The 17,401-nt window shown below is 42.9% G+C and overlaps 1 protein-coding gene across 8 annotated transcripts in view; it reads left to right on the top strand.

Moving 5' to 3' along the window:
• The first annotated feature begins 1,767 nt into the window (after nt 1-1,767).
• BMAL2 (basic helix-loop-helix ARNT like 2) overlaps nt 1,768-17,401 on the top strand; it is a 76,409-nt gene continuing 60,775 nt past the window's right edge. For 2 of the 8 annotated variants that reach the window (XM_007968016.3, XM_007968022.3), the window contains exon 1: nt 1,770-2,069. In XM_007968016.3, coding sequence (XP_007966207.3) covers nt 2,006-2,069 — 64 coding nt within the window. In that variant the 5' untranslated portion in view covers nt 1,770-2,005. Of the gene's footprint in view, nt 2,070-17,401 lie in introns of all 8 variants that reach the window. The other 6 variants (XM_007968015.3, XM_007968013.3, XM_007968014.3 and 3 more) reach the window with 6 other exon arrangements.

Below are 17,401 nucleotides of genomic sequence, written 5' to 3' on the forward strand. Positions count from 1 at the left end.
GAACCATGCTGACCAGAAGGAACTGTGTACATTCTACTCTACAAATTCTCTTGCATTCTATTACACAAATCATTCAATCATCTTTCTCACATTTTTTTTTTCCAGGTTGAAAATATGAGAAAACCACTCATTGGAAATGAGAGATTATCTTCCTATCCATCTGGCAAGACACTGTGTGTCTCTCTGTCTTATCCCATGGGTTATATAGCTACTCTTTAAAAAACAAAAAATCACGTCTTAGAAAGTAAAGCTCCAGAGCATAACGAAAAAAAGAGAGCAAGCAGGCTTTACACCTGAGCAGTAAGGGGAATACCGATTAAACAATGAAAGGGTTGTGCCCCATGGAATCCTGTGGGTCGGCTTTGCTTGTGCATTACCCTTCCTGCTTTTGTATTTTCGATTCTGGATTCCCCTTCTCTTGCTTTCAGGCTTTGGTGGAAGTGAATCATCGTTTCTAAGAAACGGGGACTGCAATGATTCACAGGCAAGCTTACTGGACACCACAATACGAACTCCTAAGAAGGTGACCTAACTTTCATGGTCTTGCTTCTACTGTCTACTAGCTGAGTGATCCTGGCCAAAATACTCATCATCTCTGAACTTCTGTTTCCCTACTAAGACAGGAATTAAGAAAGAGGTTGTGAGGCTCACTGAGCCAATAAGGGGTAAAATGCATTGTAAGCAAGGCCATGTATAGAATAGTATTTACATTTTAACCAAGATCTTAAAGCCCAGGTCTAATTGATTCTACCTGTTACCCCTTGGTAAACCACCTCAAAATAGCGTACACTTGTCTGGAAAGACAAGGTTTGATCACATTCGAGGAGCCCTTATGGAATTACTGTTTCTGAGCTGCCAGGAGAAGTTGGTGTTGGTAGAATTTGGGGTGGAGTTCCAAGTCAAAGCTAGGAATGAGACATTTCAAGAATGGTTTTGATTAGGGACGTGTCTTGGTGTGTGTTGAGGACAGCACAGTTTTCAGCACGTCTCCCTTACCTCTAGCTGCATAAGGTCCTAGTCCCTTGCTTAAGCCTGCAACAGTTTTCTCCTGTCATGCCCACTTCCGCTTGGGAACACACTTCCAAACCCCTTGCCCAGATTTTCACAATGGCCTTAAGTACTGCCCTGAGGACACATAAGGTGCTGGTTAAGACGTTGGAATTGAGTCCTTGTAGGAAAATTATTACCTTTAGGCTGGTTGCAAAGTTTGATTTGGTGTCTTCTCTACTGTGCCTTCCCTTTACTCCTACTAGATTACCAAGGAATGGGTCTAGGGACCAGTGGGAGGGCAGCAAACCAGTGTATTCTAGACACGTGGCCATAGGATGTAGGGCTGTCAAGTGATCCCCAAAAGATCTTGTTTCTGGATTTACCCAACCGTTCCAGGAGGCAAAACGGCTTCCTCGGGACCCTCTCTCTGTCATTTACACCCTCGTCTCTGCAGCTAAGCCCTTCCTTAAGCAGAAAAGAGCAGGGTCTCTAGTCCAGCACCCTTCTCCCAAACCCAAGTCCCGTGCCCTCCGCTAACCCACCGTGCAAGTATCTTCATTCACCCTTTACCTTTGCCCCGAGGGTCTACAACTGCAATCTTCGGAATGCTGGGACAAAGCTTACTATGAGCATGGAAGCCTGTTTTCAATAGGGCGATTGCTAGAGGGACTCAACTGGCCTTTTCGCGCTGTGCCGCTCGCGGCAGGGCTCGGCGGGGCGGTGTCCGCAGCGGCTCCGCCCTTGGCCCGGGTCTCTTTCCCGCCCGGGAGCCCAGCGGCGCCCAGAGCGGCGAGCTGCTGGCTCCGCATGCTCAGTAGCCGCGGCCAGCAGGGCTGCGGGGCGGCGTCGGCTGCGCGCCTACGGGCTGCGGTGGCGGCCGCCGCGGCACCCGGCAGGGCCAGCCAGTCCCCTCTTCCCCGCTCCAGAGCCGCCGCCTGGGACAGGGCAGGGCGGGCCCGGAGCTCCTCCATGCTGCCAGCCGCGGGGCTGCGGAGCCGGCCGGGTGGCTCCTGCGATGGCGGCGGAAGAGGAGGCTGCGGCGGGAGGTGAGGTTGCCTGCGGCGAGGCGGCGGCCCCAGGTGGGCGCGTGGCGCCTGACGCGCTGAGGGCGTCCCCGCGACGCCAGGTCGGCCCCCTCTGCCCCGAGGGAAGCGCCTGCGCCTGTCCCCTCGGGCCCGGCATCGCCTACCGAGGGGCGCTGGGACAAGGCCGCCCCGTGGGGCACAGGTGCGGCGTGGCGCCCGGCGCGTCCTCGCGGGGAGCGGGACGTCGGGAGGGGAGCCGGGGTTGCCGCCGGCGCTCAGTACGCCGTGTCTTGGTCCCGGGCCGGGCGCATTGGCGAAAGGGAGCCAGAGGGGGACCGTGCACCCGCGATGGGAGCGTCCGCTTCCACCCGCCGCCAGGCGCCCGCCTCGGCGTCGGCGTGGCATGCACTGCTAGGGGACTTCCTACGTTTCTTTCTTTTGTGTAAACCAGTTGTCAGCAGCCGTGGACGGAGCTCGGGTGCTGCGAACCCCTCATCTCTGAGCTGAAAATGCTCGCGGCTTCCCGGCTTGAACCGCTGCCCCGCGGTGGAGCGCGCAGGCGGGCAGGTGCGCGTGGACGCGGGGCCACACTCCGGTACCGCAGCCCGCACCGCGACAGCCCCTCCGTAAGCGACAGGCGGCTCGTGTCTTTCACCACTGCAGCTTCTGGAAAGCCGTCAGTGGAGTTAGCTTGTTCGATTATGTATTCCTGAGGTATTTTTGTGAATGGAGTTGGAAGTTTGCGGTGCTTTTTCCTTCTCGCTAGTATTTACTGGCAGTGTTCTGTGGTTTCTTAAAACGGTGCTTTTGGGACCACGGCTCACAATTACGGAATGAATACAAAACAGCTGTTGTTGAAGACAAATGAGAAGCAGGAAAACAGAAATAACTAAAGGAAGACTGGCAGAGAAGTTCAGGGAAGCTGTTAATTCTCTCCTTTCCTTTTGGAATAAGGTGGTAGAGTTTCAGATTCTTCTCTGAAATAAGGCAATGAGAGGAGGTGGCTTTCGAAATTCTAATATAATTGTGGGAATTTACATCGTGGGGAGATTTCAGAAATTCGACCATTTGAATATTCCTTGTCTTAGGTAAACCCTTTGTTGAAAATAGAAGATGGCACGTGTGGTGTTAAGCTCTGACACCCCTTCTGCTCCGTCTCGTGACTGAGCTCTGCCCTTTACTGTCTGTGTCACCCAGGTTATTTGAAATCCCTTGGTCTGAGTTCCCCCAACCGTAAAATGGAGATAACTATGCAGTCTTGCCTTACAGGATTGTTAAGAGTAAATGAGATATGAATGCCAATAAAATGCTTAGCCCGATATTTAGGAAATAGTAAGTGCTTCATAAAACATTAGCTTAATGTAGTTACTAATTTACAATTGCAATTTGCTTTGTGAAATTGGTGAGTCCTGTCTGGTCCATTAAGAAAGTGTTGTCCCACGTGAGTTAAAATTGGCCAAACTGAAAGAACGAACAGTGAAAATGCACCTACTAATTCAAAGAACGACTTTCCCCGGATAACTCTTACGAACTTATGACAAGCTTTTAGATAAAGTTTATTGCTATTTTTCTAACTATTTTAGATAAACAGTTTATTGCCCTTTGCATACCAAATGTAAAGTTGGGAATAATAAAAGTTAAATTTTCTTAGTTAAGGGTAGCAATGTTTCTGTGGGGGCTGGGAGAGCCCGCAGGTATGAGTACCTAAGATGTCCCAGACATTTCACAAGGGGTGCTTCTGTTAGTCTTACGGCAGCCTTGTGAGGTAGGTGGTATCTCCATTTCACAGATGAGAAAACTGAGGCTGGCTCACAGTTATACAGCCAGGACGCGACAGAACTAGAGTTAAAATCCATGGCTCTTGCCCATACTGCTTTCATTTCTCTCCCATCAGACTTGGTGGTGCTAATGAGCAAGTGTGCTCACTTCCAGACACCTGTTTATCTAAGGAATAGTAAAAATAAAATTCTCAACGGACAGCTCTGGGAGGAAAAAAATATATTTATATTTTTACTATTTCTCCCTATTCCCAGAGGGAAAACAAAAACAGGCCTCTGGGCCAGTTGGTGGCCATCTACAAAACTAGCCCTAAGGTTTTTGTTTTTTGTTTTTTGTTTTTTTTTTTAACAGTGTAAGCCAAACTATGAATTTCCCCACCCCATCAGTTTTAGATGGTAAACACCGAAATTGAGCATGCTGCCAGGTGACTGAGTGCCCTCCCGATAAATGATTCCAGAATCCTTGGAGTTAGGAAGAGGGCGGTCTTGGGGAGCAGCACATTTCCAAGACTGACTGCCAGAGGTGGTCTGAGGTCGAGGCCTTTGTGGGGCAGCTTTCTCACCTTCCGTTTTCTTACTGGCTCATGTTTTCACCTGTGATATTATAAGATCCGACTCTTTAACGTGTAGTTCTGCAATTACAGTGGTTTAAATTCATCTTGTGAGTCAGAAATCAAAAGTCATGTCCAAGTCAATTTTGCATAAGCTCCTGTTCCTGGCATGGATCCTTGGGCAAAATTTCAGCCAGAAATGCATTACTCAAGATAAACCAGGATGGGCTAATTACTTTTCACATATTTAAGGGGGAGGAAAATAGAGAAGGAAAGAGAGAAAGAGTGAGAGATGAGGGAGAAGAAGGAAAGAGGGGAGGTGTGAAGTAAAGAGAGGAGGAGAGGGGAAAGGAGGAAAAGGAGGAAGGAGAGAGTGAAGGAAGGAGATGGGGAGGAGGGGAGGGACTGCCACTCCATCAAAGTTTTACTCCAGGAAAAACAAAAACTATGTTTAAAATATGTAGGGAAATCAAATATCAGTAGGATAATACAGTGATTTCAATTTACTTTGTCCTCATGAAATGATTTCCTAGTTCTAAAAAGCATGATGTTCTGTTCTATGAGCATTGAGGTAGCATCCTTTTGAAGTCTCCCTTTGTGTCATGTTCAGGAAATCATAAATCAGCAAATAACAATTCATTCTAGTAGCCCCAGTTTCAGTTGTCTCCTTTAATTGAAGACCTCCACTTCTCTGCAGTGACAACTGAGTTACTCGGGTGCTTGGGATCTGGGTCATTAGTCAGCATCATCATGGTCATAAGCATTATCAGGGGCCTCAGAGTGTGCCATGTGCCCTACAGGAGGCAAGGGCACCTGATACATCTGCCTGTTTTGTGAGACAGTGATTTCCTGCCCTGATTTTTGCAAGTTTACTACCTGAAGTGGCTCCCCTGGTTCTCAGCATCCCAGCCCCTGCCTTGCCCAGTGCCTCACCCCTTCCCAGTGGCAGGAGCTGGTGGGAACTAAGAGCCTTCAGTGTAAGCCCTTATTGAAGCTGGGACTGCAGGTGAGATATGTTCTCTGTAGTGGCATGTAGGATTTCTACATATTTACTGATAATTTATGCAATACTTAGCTATGAATGCCCTGCCCCACCTGTTTCCTTCTCTTACTCAGGTGCTGGCACCCTTTCTGGTCCCTGACACATACTATTTATATTGTATCACACTAGGCTATAATATCCCATTTACCCACCAAATTTTTTAACTTTAAATATTTTTAAACCTGGCTGGGCGCAGTGGCTCACGCCTGTAATCCCAGCACTTTGGAAGGCTGTGGCGGGTGGATCTCCTGAGGTCTGGAGTTCGAGACCAGCCTGACCAACATGGTGAAACCCAGTCTCTACTAAAAAATACAAAAACTAGTCAGGCGTTGGAGGTGCGCGCCTGTAATCCCAGCTACTCAGGAGGCTGAGGTGGGAGAATCACTTGAACCCGGGAGCAGAGGTTGTAGTGAGCCGAGATCGTGCCATTGCACTCCAGCCTGTGTGACAGAGCGAGACTGTCTCAAAAAAAAAAAAAAAAAAAAATTTAAACTTAAAATATTCTTAAACTTCTTAAAATCAGTTCAGTTATACGATGTTAACATTCTCACCTGAAAATACTTAAATGGTTGGTATGATAGGAAATTTGACATTTATGTAGCTAAATTATTTGTATTTCATTTCTCTAGTCTTTGACGGTTTAAATCTCTAGATGGTATCGTTACAGAGAGATTAAAAACAAAGAAGTCTAAAGGAAAAGGAAATGTAAAGAGAATCATTCTTCCACTGTATGCTTTGCATTAAAGGATAGTTAGAATTGAAGGTTAAGACTATTGTGATAAAACAATAATTTCCAAGACATTAAAAATGTTTTACTTACAACATTTCATACATTTTTAAGTAGATTAGAAATACACTTTATCATATTTTTCAAGCATATCACAGGGAAAGTAGAGAATCATCTACTCTCCTTCTTGACCAAAGTGCCTCCACCTTGGCCCCTCTGATACGTCCTATACTCAATTATGTGAAGGGACCTGCCTTTCCCTAACATAATGTACACTTTCCCACCTCCAGGCCTTTCCTCAGGCTGTTGGCTGTTCCTGGAATACCCCCGCCCTCCCTCTAGATGGGCCTGGAGAATCTTAACCAATCAAGCTCGAAGGCTGAGCGCAGATGTCACTTTTTTTAATGTGTGGAGGAGAACTGGTGTAGGAAAATAGTATAAGCTGTGGAACTAGGTCATTGGGCTTGTGATTTCTGATTTCATTACTTGTCAGCTGTGTAAACTTGGTCAAATTTTAAAACTTCTCTGAGCCCCAATTTCCTTATCTGTAAAATAGGGGTAGAAATACCTAACTTGGAAGGTTGTTGTGGGAATTAAATGAGATAATGCTTACAGACTGTTTAATGAACTCTGACCTTCAACAAATGATTTTCCCCTTTTCCTCATGCAACCTTCCCAGAACCTCCTCGTCACCCACATTGAAATTATTCTCCCCTCCTATTTTCACATTGCAGTTTTTTTGAGTGTGTGCCTGTGATAACACTTGTGCCTGTTTGCCACAAGTTATTTGGTTTCTTAGCTCCACACTTAAGTTGCACATTCCGAGGCGGCCAGAATTAGTTCTTACTCAGCTTTATAATCTCCAATTTCTTGCACCTATGAAGTGCTTAATAAAGGCTTGCAGATTTTGAATGAAGGATGGTTTGTTTAAGGTGTGGAAAGGATTAGTTCATTCTTAAAGAATCCATTAAATACACACTATTTACTAGGCAAACAGAGAAGCAGAAGTGGATGAAGCAGGAGAAGGGGTTAAAAATCTATTAGGTTAGGTGAGAAATGCAGCCAAAATATTTCTAATATAAGATAGGAACATGGTACAATATATGGGCTAACTGTTAGGAGTTAGCCTCCTCCCCCACAGTTGGGAGAAATTATATCTAGTTCATGAAGGAAGGAACCACAGAAGGATTTCAGAGAAAGGGCTAATTTTAGTATTGATGGAAAGAGAACTCTTGGAGAAGCAGCAAAAAAAAAAAAAAAAAAAAAAAAGTGGGGCGGGGGATTTCTTCCAGGGAACAGAATAGGCATGAAAATGGAAATCACCAGTGACATGCACAGAAGAACTGATGCTAGTGTCCTTTGGCTTTGGATAGGAAAACCAAAAAAGAAAGAATTGGCCCACCGAAAAGTTTCATCATTTTCTGTTGGACTTCCCCTCCGAGGTCTGCAATGAGGCGTGGACAGTGAACACAGGCAGCCTGTCTTACACATAGGTGATTTGCCTACTCTACAAAAGGAAAGATATATGCATCTTCTTTTTGGTTCCTGGCAGGCAACAGAGCTTTTAAATCACCTTGAAAGGCAAATTATGGCATATTTCTGATCAGTAAGAAAGCCAGAAAGCTTACTGATTCCTGCTTCCTGCCAGATGGCTGTCTCTTAGCTCTTAGTCTTCACTCCAAGTTATCTGGGCCCCTTCTTTCTTTCATCCTCTTTTCTTTGCTGAAAAGGGAACTACTACTATCTTTTTTTTTTTTTTTTTTTAACTTTTATTTTAAGTTCAAGGGTACATGTGCAGGTTTGTTATATAGGTAAACTCATGTCATGGGGTTTGTTGTACAGGTTATTTCATCATCCAAGTATTAAGCCTAGTACCCATTAGTTATTTTTTCTGATCCTCTCCCTCCTCCAACCTTCCACCTTCCATTAGGCCTCAGTGTGTGTTGGTTCCTGCTGTGTGTCTATGTGCTCTCATCATTTAGCTCCCACTTTGAGAACATGTGATATTTGGTTTTCTAGTCCTGTGTTAGTTTGCTAAGGATAATGGCCTCCAGTTCCATCCATGTTCTGCAAAGGACATGAGCTCATTCTTTTTTATGGCTGCATAGTATTCCGTGGTGTATATTTACCACATTTTCTTTTTCTAGTCTACCATTTATGGGAACCTAGATTGATTCCATGTCTTTGCTGTTGTGAATAGTGCTGCAATGAAATATGAATGCACTTTATAACAATTTATATTCCTTTGGATATATACACAGTAATTGGATTGCTGAGGTGAATAGTGGTTCTGTTTTTAGCTCGTTGAGGAATTGCCACACTGCTTTCCACAGTGGTTGAACTAATTTACACTCCCACCAACAGTGTATTAGCATTCCCTTTTCTTTGCAGTCTCACTAGTGTATGTTACTTTTCGACTTTTTATTTATTTATTTATTTATTTATTTGAGACGGAGTCACGCTCTGTTGCCCAGGCTGGAGTGCAGTGGCGCAATCTCGGCTCCCTGCAAGCTCCACCTCCTGGGTTCACGCTATTCTCCTGCCTCAGCCTCCCCAGCAGCTGGGACTACAGGTGCATGCCACCATAATAGCCATTCTGACTGGTATGAGGTGGTAATCTGATTGTGGTTTTGATTTGCACTTCTCTAATAATCAGTGATGTTGAGCTTTTTTTTTCCCATATGCTTGTTGGCCGCATGTATGTCTTCTTTTGAAAAGTGGCTGTTCATGTCCTTTGCCCACGTTTTAATGAGTTGTTTGGTTTTTCCTTGTAAATTTAAGTTTCTGATAGATGCTGGATATTAGACCTTTGTCAGATGCAGAATTTGCAAAAAGTTTCCTCCCATTCTGTAGGTTATCTGTTCACTCTGTTGATAGTTTCCTTTGCTGTGCGGAAGCTCTTTGGTTTAATTAGATTCCATTTGTCAATTTTTGCTTTTGGCACAATTGCTTTTGGTGTCTTGCATAATGAAATCTTTGCCTGTTCCTATGTCCACAATGGTATTTCCTAGGCTGTCTTTTGGGTTTTTATGGTTTTGGGTTTTACATGTAAGTCTTTAATCCATCTTGAGTTGGCTTTTGTGTATGGCATAAGGAAGGGGTTCAGTTTCAGTCTTTTGCCTATGGCTAGCCAGTTATCCCAGCACCGTTTATTGAATAGGGAGTCCTTTCCCAGTTGCTTGTTTTTGGCAGCTTTGTCGAAGATCATATAGTTGTAGGTGTGTGGCCTTATTTCTGAGCTCTCTATTCTGTTCCATTAGTCTATATGTCTGTTTTTGTACCCCTCCCATGCTTTTTGGTTACTCTTGCTTTGTAATATAGTTTGAAGTTAGGCAATGGTGATACTCCCAGCTTTGTTCTTTTTGCTTAGGATTGCCTTGGCTATTCAGGGTTTTTTTGGTTCCATATGCATTTTAAAATAGTTTCTTCTGGTTCTGTGAAGAATGTCATTGGTAGTTTGATAGGAATAGTGTTGAAACTATAAACTGCTTTGGGTAGTATATAATCCATTTTAACAATATTGATTCTTCCTATCCACGAGCATGGAATGTTTTTCCATTTGTTTGTGTCATCTCTGTTTTGAGTAATGTTTTGTCATTCTCATTGTAGAGCTCTTTCCCCTCCCTGTTAACTGTATTCCTATGTATTTTATTCTTTTTGTGGTGATTATGAATGGGACCACATTCCTGATTTGGCTCTCAGGTTCACTGTTGTTTGTGTATAGGAATGATTTTTGCACATGGATTTTGTATCCTGAGACTTTGCTGAAATTATTTATCAGCTTAAGGTACTTTGGGCCCGAGATTATAGGGTTTTCTAGATATAGAATCATGTCATCTGCAAAAAGGGATAGTTTGACTTCCTTTCTTCTTACTTGGATGCCCTTTATTTCTTCCTCTTGACTGATTGCTCTGACCGGCACTTCTAATACTTCATCGAATAGGAGTGGTAAGAGAGGGCATCCTTGTCTTGTGCCAGTTTTCAAGGGGAATGCTTCCAGCTTTTGCTCATTCAGTATGATGGTATGATGTTGGCTGTGGGTTTGTTGTAGATGGCTCTTATTATTTTGAGGTATGTTCCCTTAATATCTATTTTGTTGAAGGTTTTTTAACATGAAAAGGTGTTGAATTTTGTCAAAAACCTTTTCTGCATCTGTTGAGATAATCACATGGTTTTTGTCTCTAGTTCTGTTTATGCAATGGATCATATTTATTGATTTGCGTATGTTGAACCAGACCTGCTCCCCAGGGATAAAGCCTACTTGATCATGGCGGATAAGCTTTTTGACATGCTGCTGGATTTGGTTAAGGCAACTACTTCTCTCTTAAATACATTTCACATTCTTCTGAAAAGCATAAGTACTATTTCATTTATTTCCACGACAGCCTGTTGGGAAGCAGGTATCTGCACTTTCCACATTTATTCAGTGTAACGACCTGTGTTGTTCTACCATCCCCATCACTCTATGTCCTTGATGTGGGTATGTGCTCCAGGCATGCTCACAGAAAAGAACCTGCAGCACTTACAGACTTTTCCTGTGCAGTTCCATGGGACAAAGCCAAAGACCCTCAGCCTTGACTTCCAAACACTTAATGAAGGTTTTTAAACAATAAGAAATCCAGTGCCCTGCATCAGAACATACTCCTAACATGAAAAGAGCACTCGTGGAAACAGCTAAGTATGGTGACATCAGGAGATGTTTTGTTTGTTTGTTTGTTTTTAATTTTTTTATTTTTATTTTTTGAGAGAGAATCTCACTCTGTCGCCCAGGCCGAAGTGCAGTGGTGTGATCTCGGCTCACTGCAACCTCCACCTCCCAGGTTCAAGCAATTCTCATGCCCTAACCTCCTGAATATCTGGAACCGCAGGTGTGCACCACCACAGCCAGCTAATTTTTTTTTTTTTTTTTAGTAGAGATGTGGTTTCATCACGATGCTCAGGCTGGTCTCAAACTCCTAGCCTCAAGCGATCTGCCCACCTTGGCCTTCCACAGTGCTGGGATTACAGGCATGAGCCACTGTACCCAGCCAGTTGTTCTTATTTCAATTCAGTTACAGTGCAGAGGTTCTCTGGCTTAGAAGTTACTTGTAAACAGAAACTCTCTCTGTATATCAAAATACATAATCTCTTTTTCTTAGAACAGAGAATATATAGGGAGAATATGTTATTGTGCCAATAGAGTACTTAAGCTATAAGTGCATTTTATAGAAATGCAGATTTTAAGAGATAGATCAGTATACATCTGATCTGTAGATTGAGTCTATGCCATCCATACAGTAGATGGGATTGAAATTGATTACTTGACAGAGTGTGTTATCAATAGATGTTAAAAGGAATAGAAGATTATCAAGATTAATAGTTGTTTTATTAAAGATCTAGAGAAAAGTTTTGATGAAACAATGAGCACAGTATCCAGCTCTATCTTCTTTCCTTGAACACGTACCAGCTCCCTGGTTGGAGAATTAAATTTCCTCTCTGAGTTTACATGGCACCCAAAGATAGGCTGTGCTTACACTACCATGGAAACAAACAATATTGCATTGTAGGTAGGCCATCTCTTCTATAACAAGTCACCCAGGCAACCACTCTGACCTAGAAAAGAGAGACTAAATCCAGTTTTCCATGCATCATGGTGCTAGTGGCTTCTTTAGGACAGTTCTCCTTTTCTTTAGTTTTCAACTTGAAATGCTAGCACTTTTGGCTTATCACTTCCTTTCATCAATAATCATAGCTACCTCTGGGGTATGTAGTCATAAGAAAAACAGCCTGACCTTAGAGGGATGTTCAATTCACACCTCAAAGTTTAGAAGGCATCCGGGGCAAATTATTTAGCAAAAGGTTTAGAAATAATTTTCTTTAGCTATTTCTCTAGGAAGCACATGGAAGCAACTTTAGGTTATGATCATCATTGTTCGTAAGGCATGTTATGCCTAGATCGTATTAAAGCTATAAGTATCACTTTGGGTTTTATTGCTTTTAAAATCTATATTGTGTTTAAACATTGCACTTAACATCTGTATTGTATTTGTAAAACTTTAACATTTGCTTGTTGCAGTGTCCCGCTTCCTTTTTTTAAAAAAGGCTCTTTCCTTTTTTCTAGAATAATCGCCATTCAGTGAAAAGATACACAAACATATTTATGAACACTGATGCATTTTTTCCCCAAAGTTAAACGGAAGGTGTCTCATCTTGTTGCTACTTGAGTTGTCAGGAATCATGTATCTTTTATAGGCTTTGTGTAGAATTTGGCATATCCGCCTGACTAGTGTGAATCATGATAATGGCCTACATTGTGTCTCCTATTTGCTCATAACCTGCAGGAATTATATTTTGTTGAGCTGTGTTTTCCAGCATATAACAATGATCTCAGTGTAGACCATCCAAATCTAAATACGTTTTTGTGCCTTTGGAAAAACCTGCTGATGTTGAAAATGTTAAACCCTGCATTCTTCTTTTGTATCAGTCAGGCCTAGAACAAGTTAGGGGACTTTTCTGTGTTGATATGGAACTGAAATTCTGATGAACTGTGGTTTCTTGCTTTTGCCCATCCCTGGATTAGGTGTAATGCCTATGAAATGCTGGCCTTTTCTGGAATGGTCATAGTCAGGGAAGCATTCTTCAGTGCTTATATCACTCTGATTACGTTCTGCATCACAAATGAGTGTTTTCCCTTGACTCCAGTTTCCTTATAGTCATCATGAGTGTTTCTCTTCCCTCTTTGCCCTGTTTCAGAAGCTCAGCTTCTATAATTCTCTCTTTGGTTCTGTTAAATAGTTAAAATTCTTAATCTTTATTGAGTATTTACTATGTGCTAGGTGTTCTAAATGCTTTGCATGGTATAATTCATTAGATTGCCAGCAACTTATGAGGTAAGTACTGTTGTTAATCCATGTTTCAGATGAGGAAACTGAGGCATAGAGAATTTAAGTACATTGCCTGAGATTAAGGTGGCAGAACTAGGGCTTGAACCCAGGCAGAGTGGCCTTCAGAGCTTGTAACCTTGCCCTAGGTTGCATTCCTTTAGTGTCTGCAAGGCATTTGGATATGGTTCCATTTCTGTGGAGTGCTGATGTCTAAAACTGATCCTCTGGGAGGGAGTGTGGAACACTGGCCTACTTTGACTTTGAGAGCATCTGAGGTCTTTCACCTAATAATTGTGTTATGTTTGCTGTGTTTATTAGTCAGGGTTCAACCAAAGGAGCAGAACCAATAGGATATATATATATATTAAGAGATTAATTTTAAGGGATTGGTTTATGCAACTGTGGGGCTGGCTAGGCAAGACTGAAACCCACGGAGCAGGTTGTCAGTAAGGCAGGCTAAACTCCAGCACAGGCGGACGCTGCTGTTCACAGGTGGGGTTTCTTTTTCCTTAAGGACGACTCCGCTCTGCTTTTAAGACCGTTCAACTGATTAAATGAGGCCTACCCAGATTATCTAGGATAGTCTCCCTCACTTGAGATAAACTGATCATGGGCTTTGATCACATCTACAAAATACGTTCACAGCAACGCCTCGACAAGTGTTTGACAGAATAACTGAGGACTGTAGTATAGTCAAGATGACATAGCGAAGTTGCTTTGTTTCTCTGAGCCTTGGTTTTTTCACATGCTAAATGGGGATAGTAAACACCATAGGCCTGTGAGGATTGTATAAAATACGTAAAGCATATGGTGCCTGGCATGTCAAGATTCAGTAAAAGATGATATTATTTGTGGCAGTGGTGGGGATGTCAGCAGCTGCAGCTGTGGTCCTGCCTACAATAGTGACGTGGTCCTCATTTTCATCACTCTCTTGGTCATTCCTGTTCATGGCAGTGGATGGCTTCCTAACTAGTATTTCTGCCTCAAACTCTTTTAATCCATCCCCCATTTTTTTCTCAAGGCTATCATGAAAGGCTTAAAGTGTAGCACACTACTCTCCAGCTTTGAAAAATGTCTTGTTGAAATCCAGGTACACTGTGTTTATAGATTTCCTCAACTAGTGCACACTTCAACTGCTTCCCCCTCACAAAAATGCTGCCTGTTCACTTGCTAAAAGGTAGTGCTGGGGAGGGCAGTGGCATCGAAATTCATTCTAAGTGTCTTTCATTCCTTTTCAGTTTCTGCAGTAATTGAGGATGGGACATGCATGAGAACTGTTTTAAGTTCTGTTTTTTTTTTTTTTTTTCTTTTATTTAAACTGAGATGTAAAGCACAGCTGAGCGTATTATTTCACCACACTGAACCTAAGTTTTCTCAGCTTTAAGATGAGTAAATTGGACAAGATACTTTTTTTTATTGTTTATTATATTGAGACAGGGTTCACTCTGTTGCCCAGGCTGGAGTGCAGTGGTATGATCACGGTTCACTGCAGCCTCCATGCCTTGGGCTCAAGTGATTCTCCTGCGTCATCCTCTGCCTCTGGAGTAGCTGTTATCACAGATGCATGCCACCCTGCCCAGCTAATTTTTGTACTTTTTTTTTTTTTTTTTTTTTTTTGTAGAAACGGAATTTTGTCATGTTGCCCAGGTGGGTCTCCAACTCCTGGGCTCAAGCTATCTGCCCATCTGGGCTTTCCAAAAGTACTGGGATTACAGGCATGAGCCACCACACCTGGCTGATAATTTGTTTCCTTCTTTTTTTCCCTTCTATTAATCTTTTATTGCAAAGTAAGAAAACCAGATATGTTTCTAGGATTTTCTCCAAATGTTTTTTAGTAATTTTTATCTTTAAGAGCAAGACTAGTTTATTTTTCCATATTGAACCAAATATTTAAAAGGGAGTACTTAATTATAGTTGAATCAAATAATAGATTAAAAAGTTAGTGAAAAATACCTTCCACTTTTGTATTCCTTCAGATAAGAGACAATGTGTGAACAAATGAGTGAACTTGGAAACCATTTTAGTCTATTGGACTTGGTAACTGTTTTGGTCCTTATTCTGAACTGCTTGTGCAAATCCAACTCATACTAATCTTCCTGCCATGTTTCTGATCTTTCCGTCTTATGAACTTTGATTTACCTTCCTGCTTATTCCCACTTCGTCTTATCTCCTGAATGTGATGATTAAACCTTTTTTTGAGGCGGAGTCTCACTCGGTCTCCCAGGCTGGAGTGCAGTGGCACGATCTCAGCTCACTGCAACCTCTGCCTCCCAGGTTCAAGCGATTCTCCTGTGTCAGCCTCCTGAGTAGCTGGAATTACAGGTGCACACGCCATCACGCCTGGCTAATTTTTGTATTTTTAGTAGAAATGGAGTTTCACCATGTTGGCCAGGCTGGTCTGGAACTCCTGACCTCAGGTGATCCACCCACCTTGGCCTCCCAAAGTCCTGGGATTACAGGTGTGAGCCAAAGGTTTTCAAAGTGTTACTCCCACCCTTTGCCATGATTCTCACTTTTCCTATGTGGCTGTTGTCCACCAATGCTGGAGAAGGCGTTCTGTTCCCGTATTCTACTGTCAGACTGTGGCTCCCAGTTGATGTCACAGTTTTTGAAAATATACTTTCAGACTCTTAAAATTCAAGACTATAGGTGAATAGTTGCGATGGTTTGGATGTTTGTCCCCTCCAAACCTCATGTTGAAGTTTGATCTCCGGTGTAGGAGGTGGGGCCTAATGGGAGGTATTTGGGTCATGGGATGGATCCTTCATGAATAGGTTAACGTCCTTCCTTGAAAGTAAATGAGTTCTCACTCTGTTTAATTATTTGTTAAAGCTGGTTGTTAAAAAGAGCCTGGTGCACCCTGCCCTCTTGCTTTCTCTCTCCCCATGTGATCGCTGCACACTCTGGCTCCTCTTTGCCTTCCACCTTGAGTGGATGCAGCCTGAGGCCCTCACCAGAAGCAAATGTCCCATCTTGAACTTTCCCACTATTAGAATCAGGAGCCAAATAAACCCTTTTTCTTGATAAATTACCTAGTCTCAGGTATTCTGTTACAGCAACACTAAGTAGACTAAGAGTAGCTTAGTACAGTAGTCAAGTACGAGATAAACCCAACATCTTTGGCATTGAATGTCACACAGGGAAGTGATACGGCTATTTTATGTACATCAAAACGTCAAGATTATGCGCTGCATTTTCTTCACTAATATGCATAAATGATACTATTTCTCAATAATTTTGGCCTTCTCCTGCATTTGCCCATACCACCAGAGGCATTCAGAGCCTTTGATCAATACCTGGTAGAACTCCAGGATACACAGGAGGATGTGTTAGATTTTTGAGTTCCATGAAGGATCAGTCTCTTTTGTCACCGTCATATCTCCAGCCCTCGGCTCAGCATCTTGTTCACAGTAGGTGCTTGAGGAATATTTACTAATTGATCTGCAGGACATTATAGGACCACAGCAGACAAGTACCACTCACCAGGTGGCCATCCATTTAGGGGAATAGGCTAGCTTTTTTTTTTTTTTTTAAATTATATCCTTTCAATCAGGTTGTACTGCAAACTGGAAAACTGGTTTGAATATATTCTAAGGTTAAAACATAAACATCATTTTTCTGATGTTCACACCCATGCAGTTGGTTTGTGTTTTATCCTGAGTGCCATGCCCTTAGGATCAGCTAGGAAGAACCAACCTTAGTATGTACTGTGCAAGAGATCCAGGGCACCTGCTGATTTTAAGGCCATCTTTAGTACACAGTCCAGTATGAGCAATACAAGCAAATCCACATCTTACCTTAAACATGCTCTAAAATATATATGCATGAGCCACCACACCCAGCCTCCTTTTTTTTTTTTTTTTTTTTTTTGAGACAGGGTCTTGCTCTGTCACTCAGGCTGGAGTGCAGTGGCATGAACCTGGCTCACTTCAGCCTCATCCTTCTATGCTCAAGGGATCCTCATGCCTCCGCCTGCCAAGTAGCTGGGACTACAGTTGTGTGCCACCACACCCAGCTAACTATTTGTTTTTTGTAGAGATGGAGTCTCACTATGTCGCCCAGAATGGTCTCAAACTCCTGGGCTCAAGCAATCCTCCTGCCCTGGCCTCCCAAAGTGCTTGGATTACAGGCATGAGCCCCTGGCACCTGGCCTTATTTTTCTGAATTAAAAAAGTAATATGTGTTAGTTGTAGAAAAGGAAAAGGTAAATTAAGAAAAATAGAAATAGCTTAACCATGTCTTTTATTTTCTGTATTCTGATGCTTTGATATCTGGGACTTGCTGACTTTGGAGGGACTGTCCCTCCTGGGACTAGCCAATACCTAGAGATAGTAAACAATTTGCCCTTGAATGCGCTTTTCAAATATAAACCAGTCCAGAGCCCACTACCCAACCATCTCTTTTATTGAGCTCATACAGTCTCGG

Source organism: Chlorocebus sabaeus, chromosome 11 (genome assembly GCF_047675955.1).
Source record: "Chlorocebus sabaeus isolate Y175 chromosome 11, mChlSab1.0.hap1, whole genome shotgun sequence".
In the NCBI taxonomy this organism is placed as follows: Eukaryota; Metazoa; Chordata; class Mammalia; order Primates; family Cercopithecidae; genus Chlorocebus; species Chlorocebus sabaeus.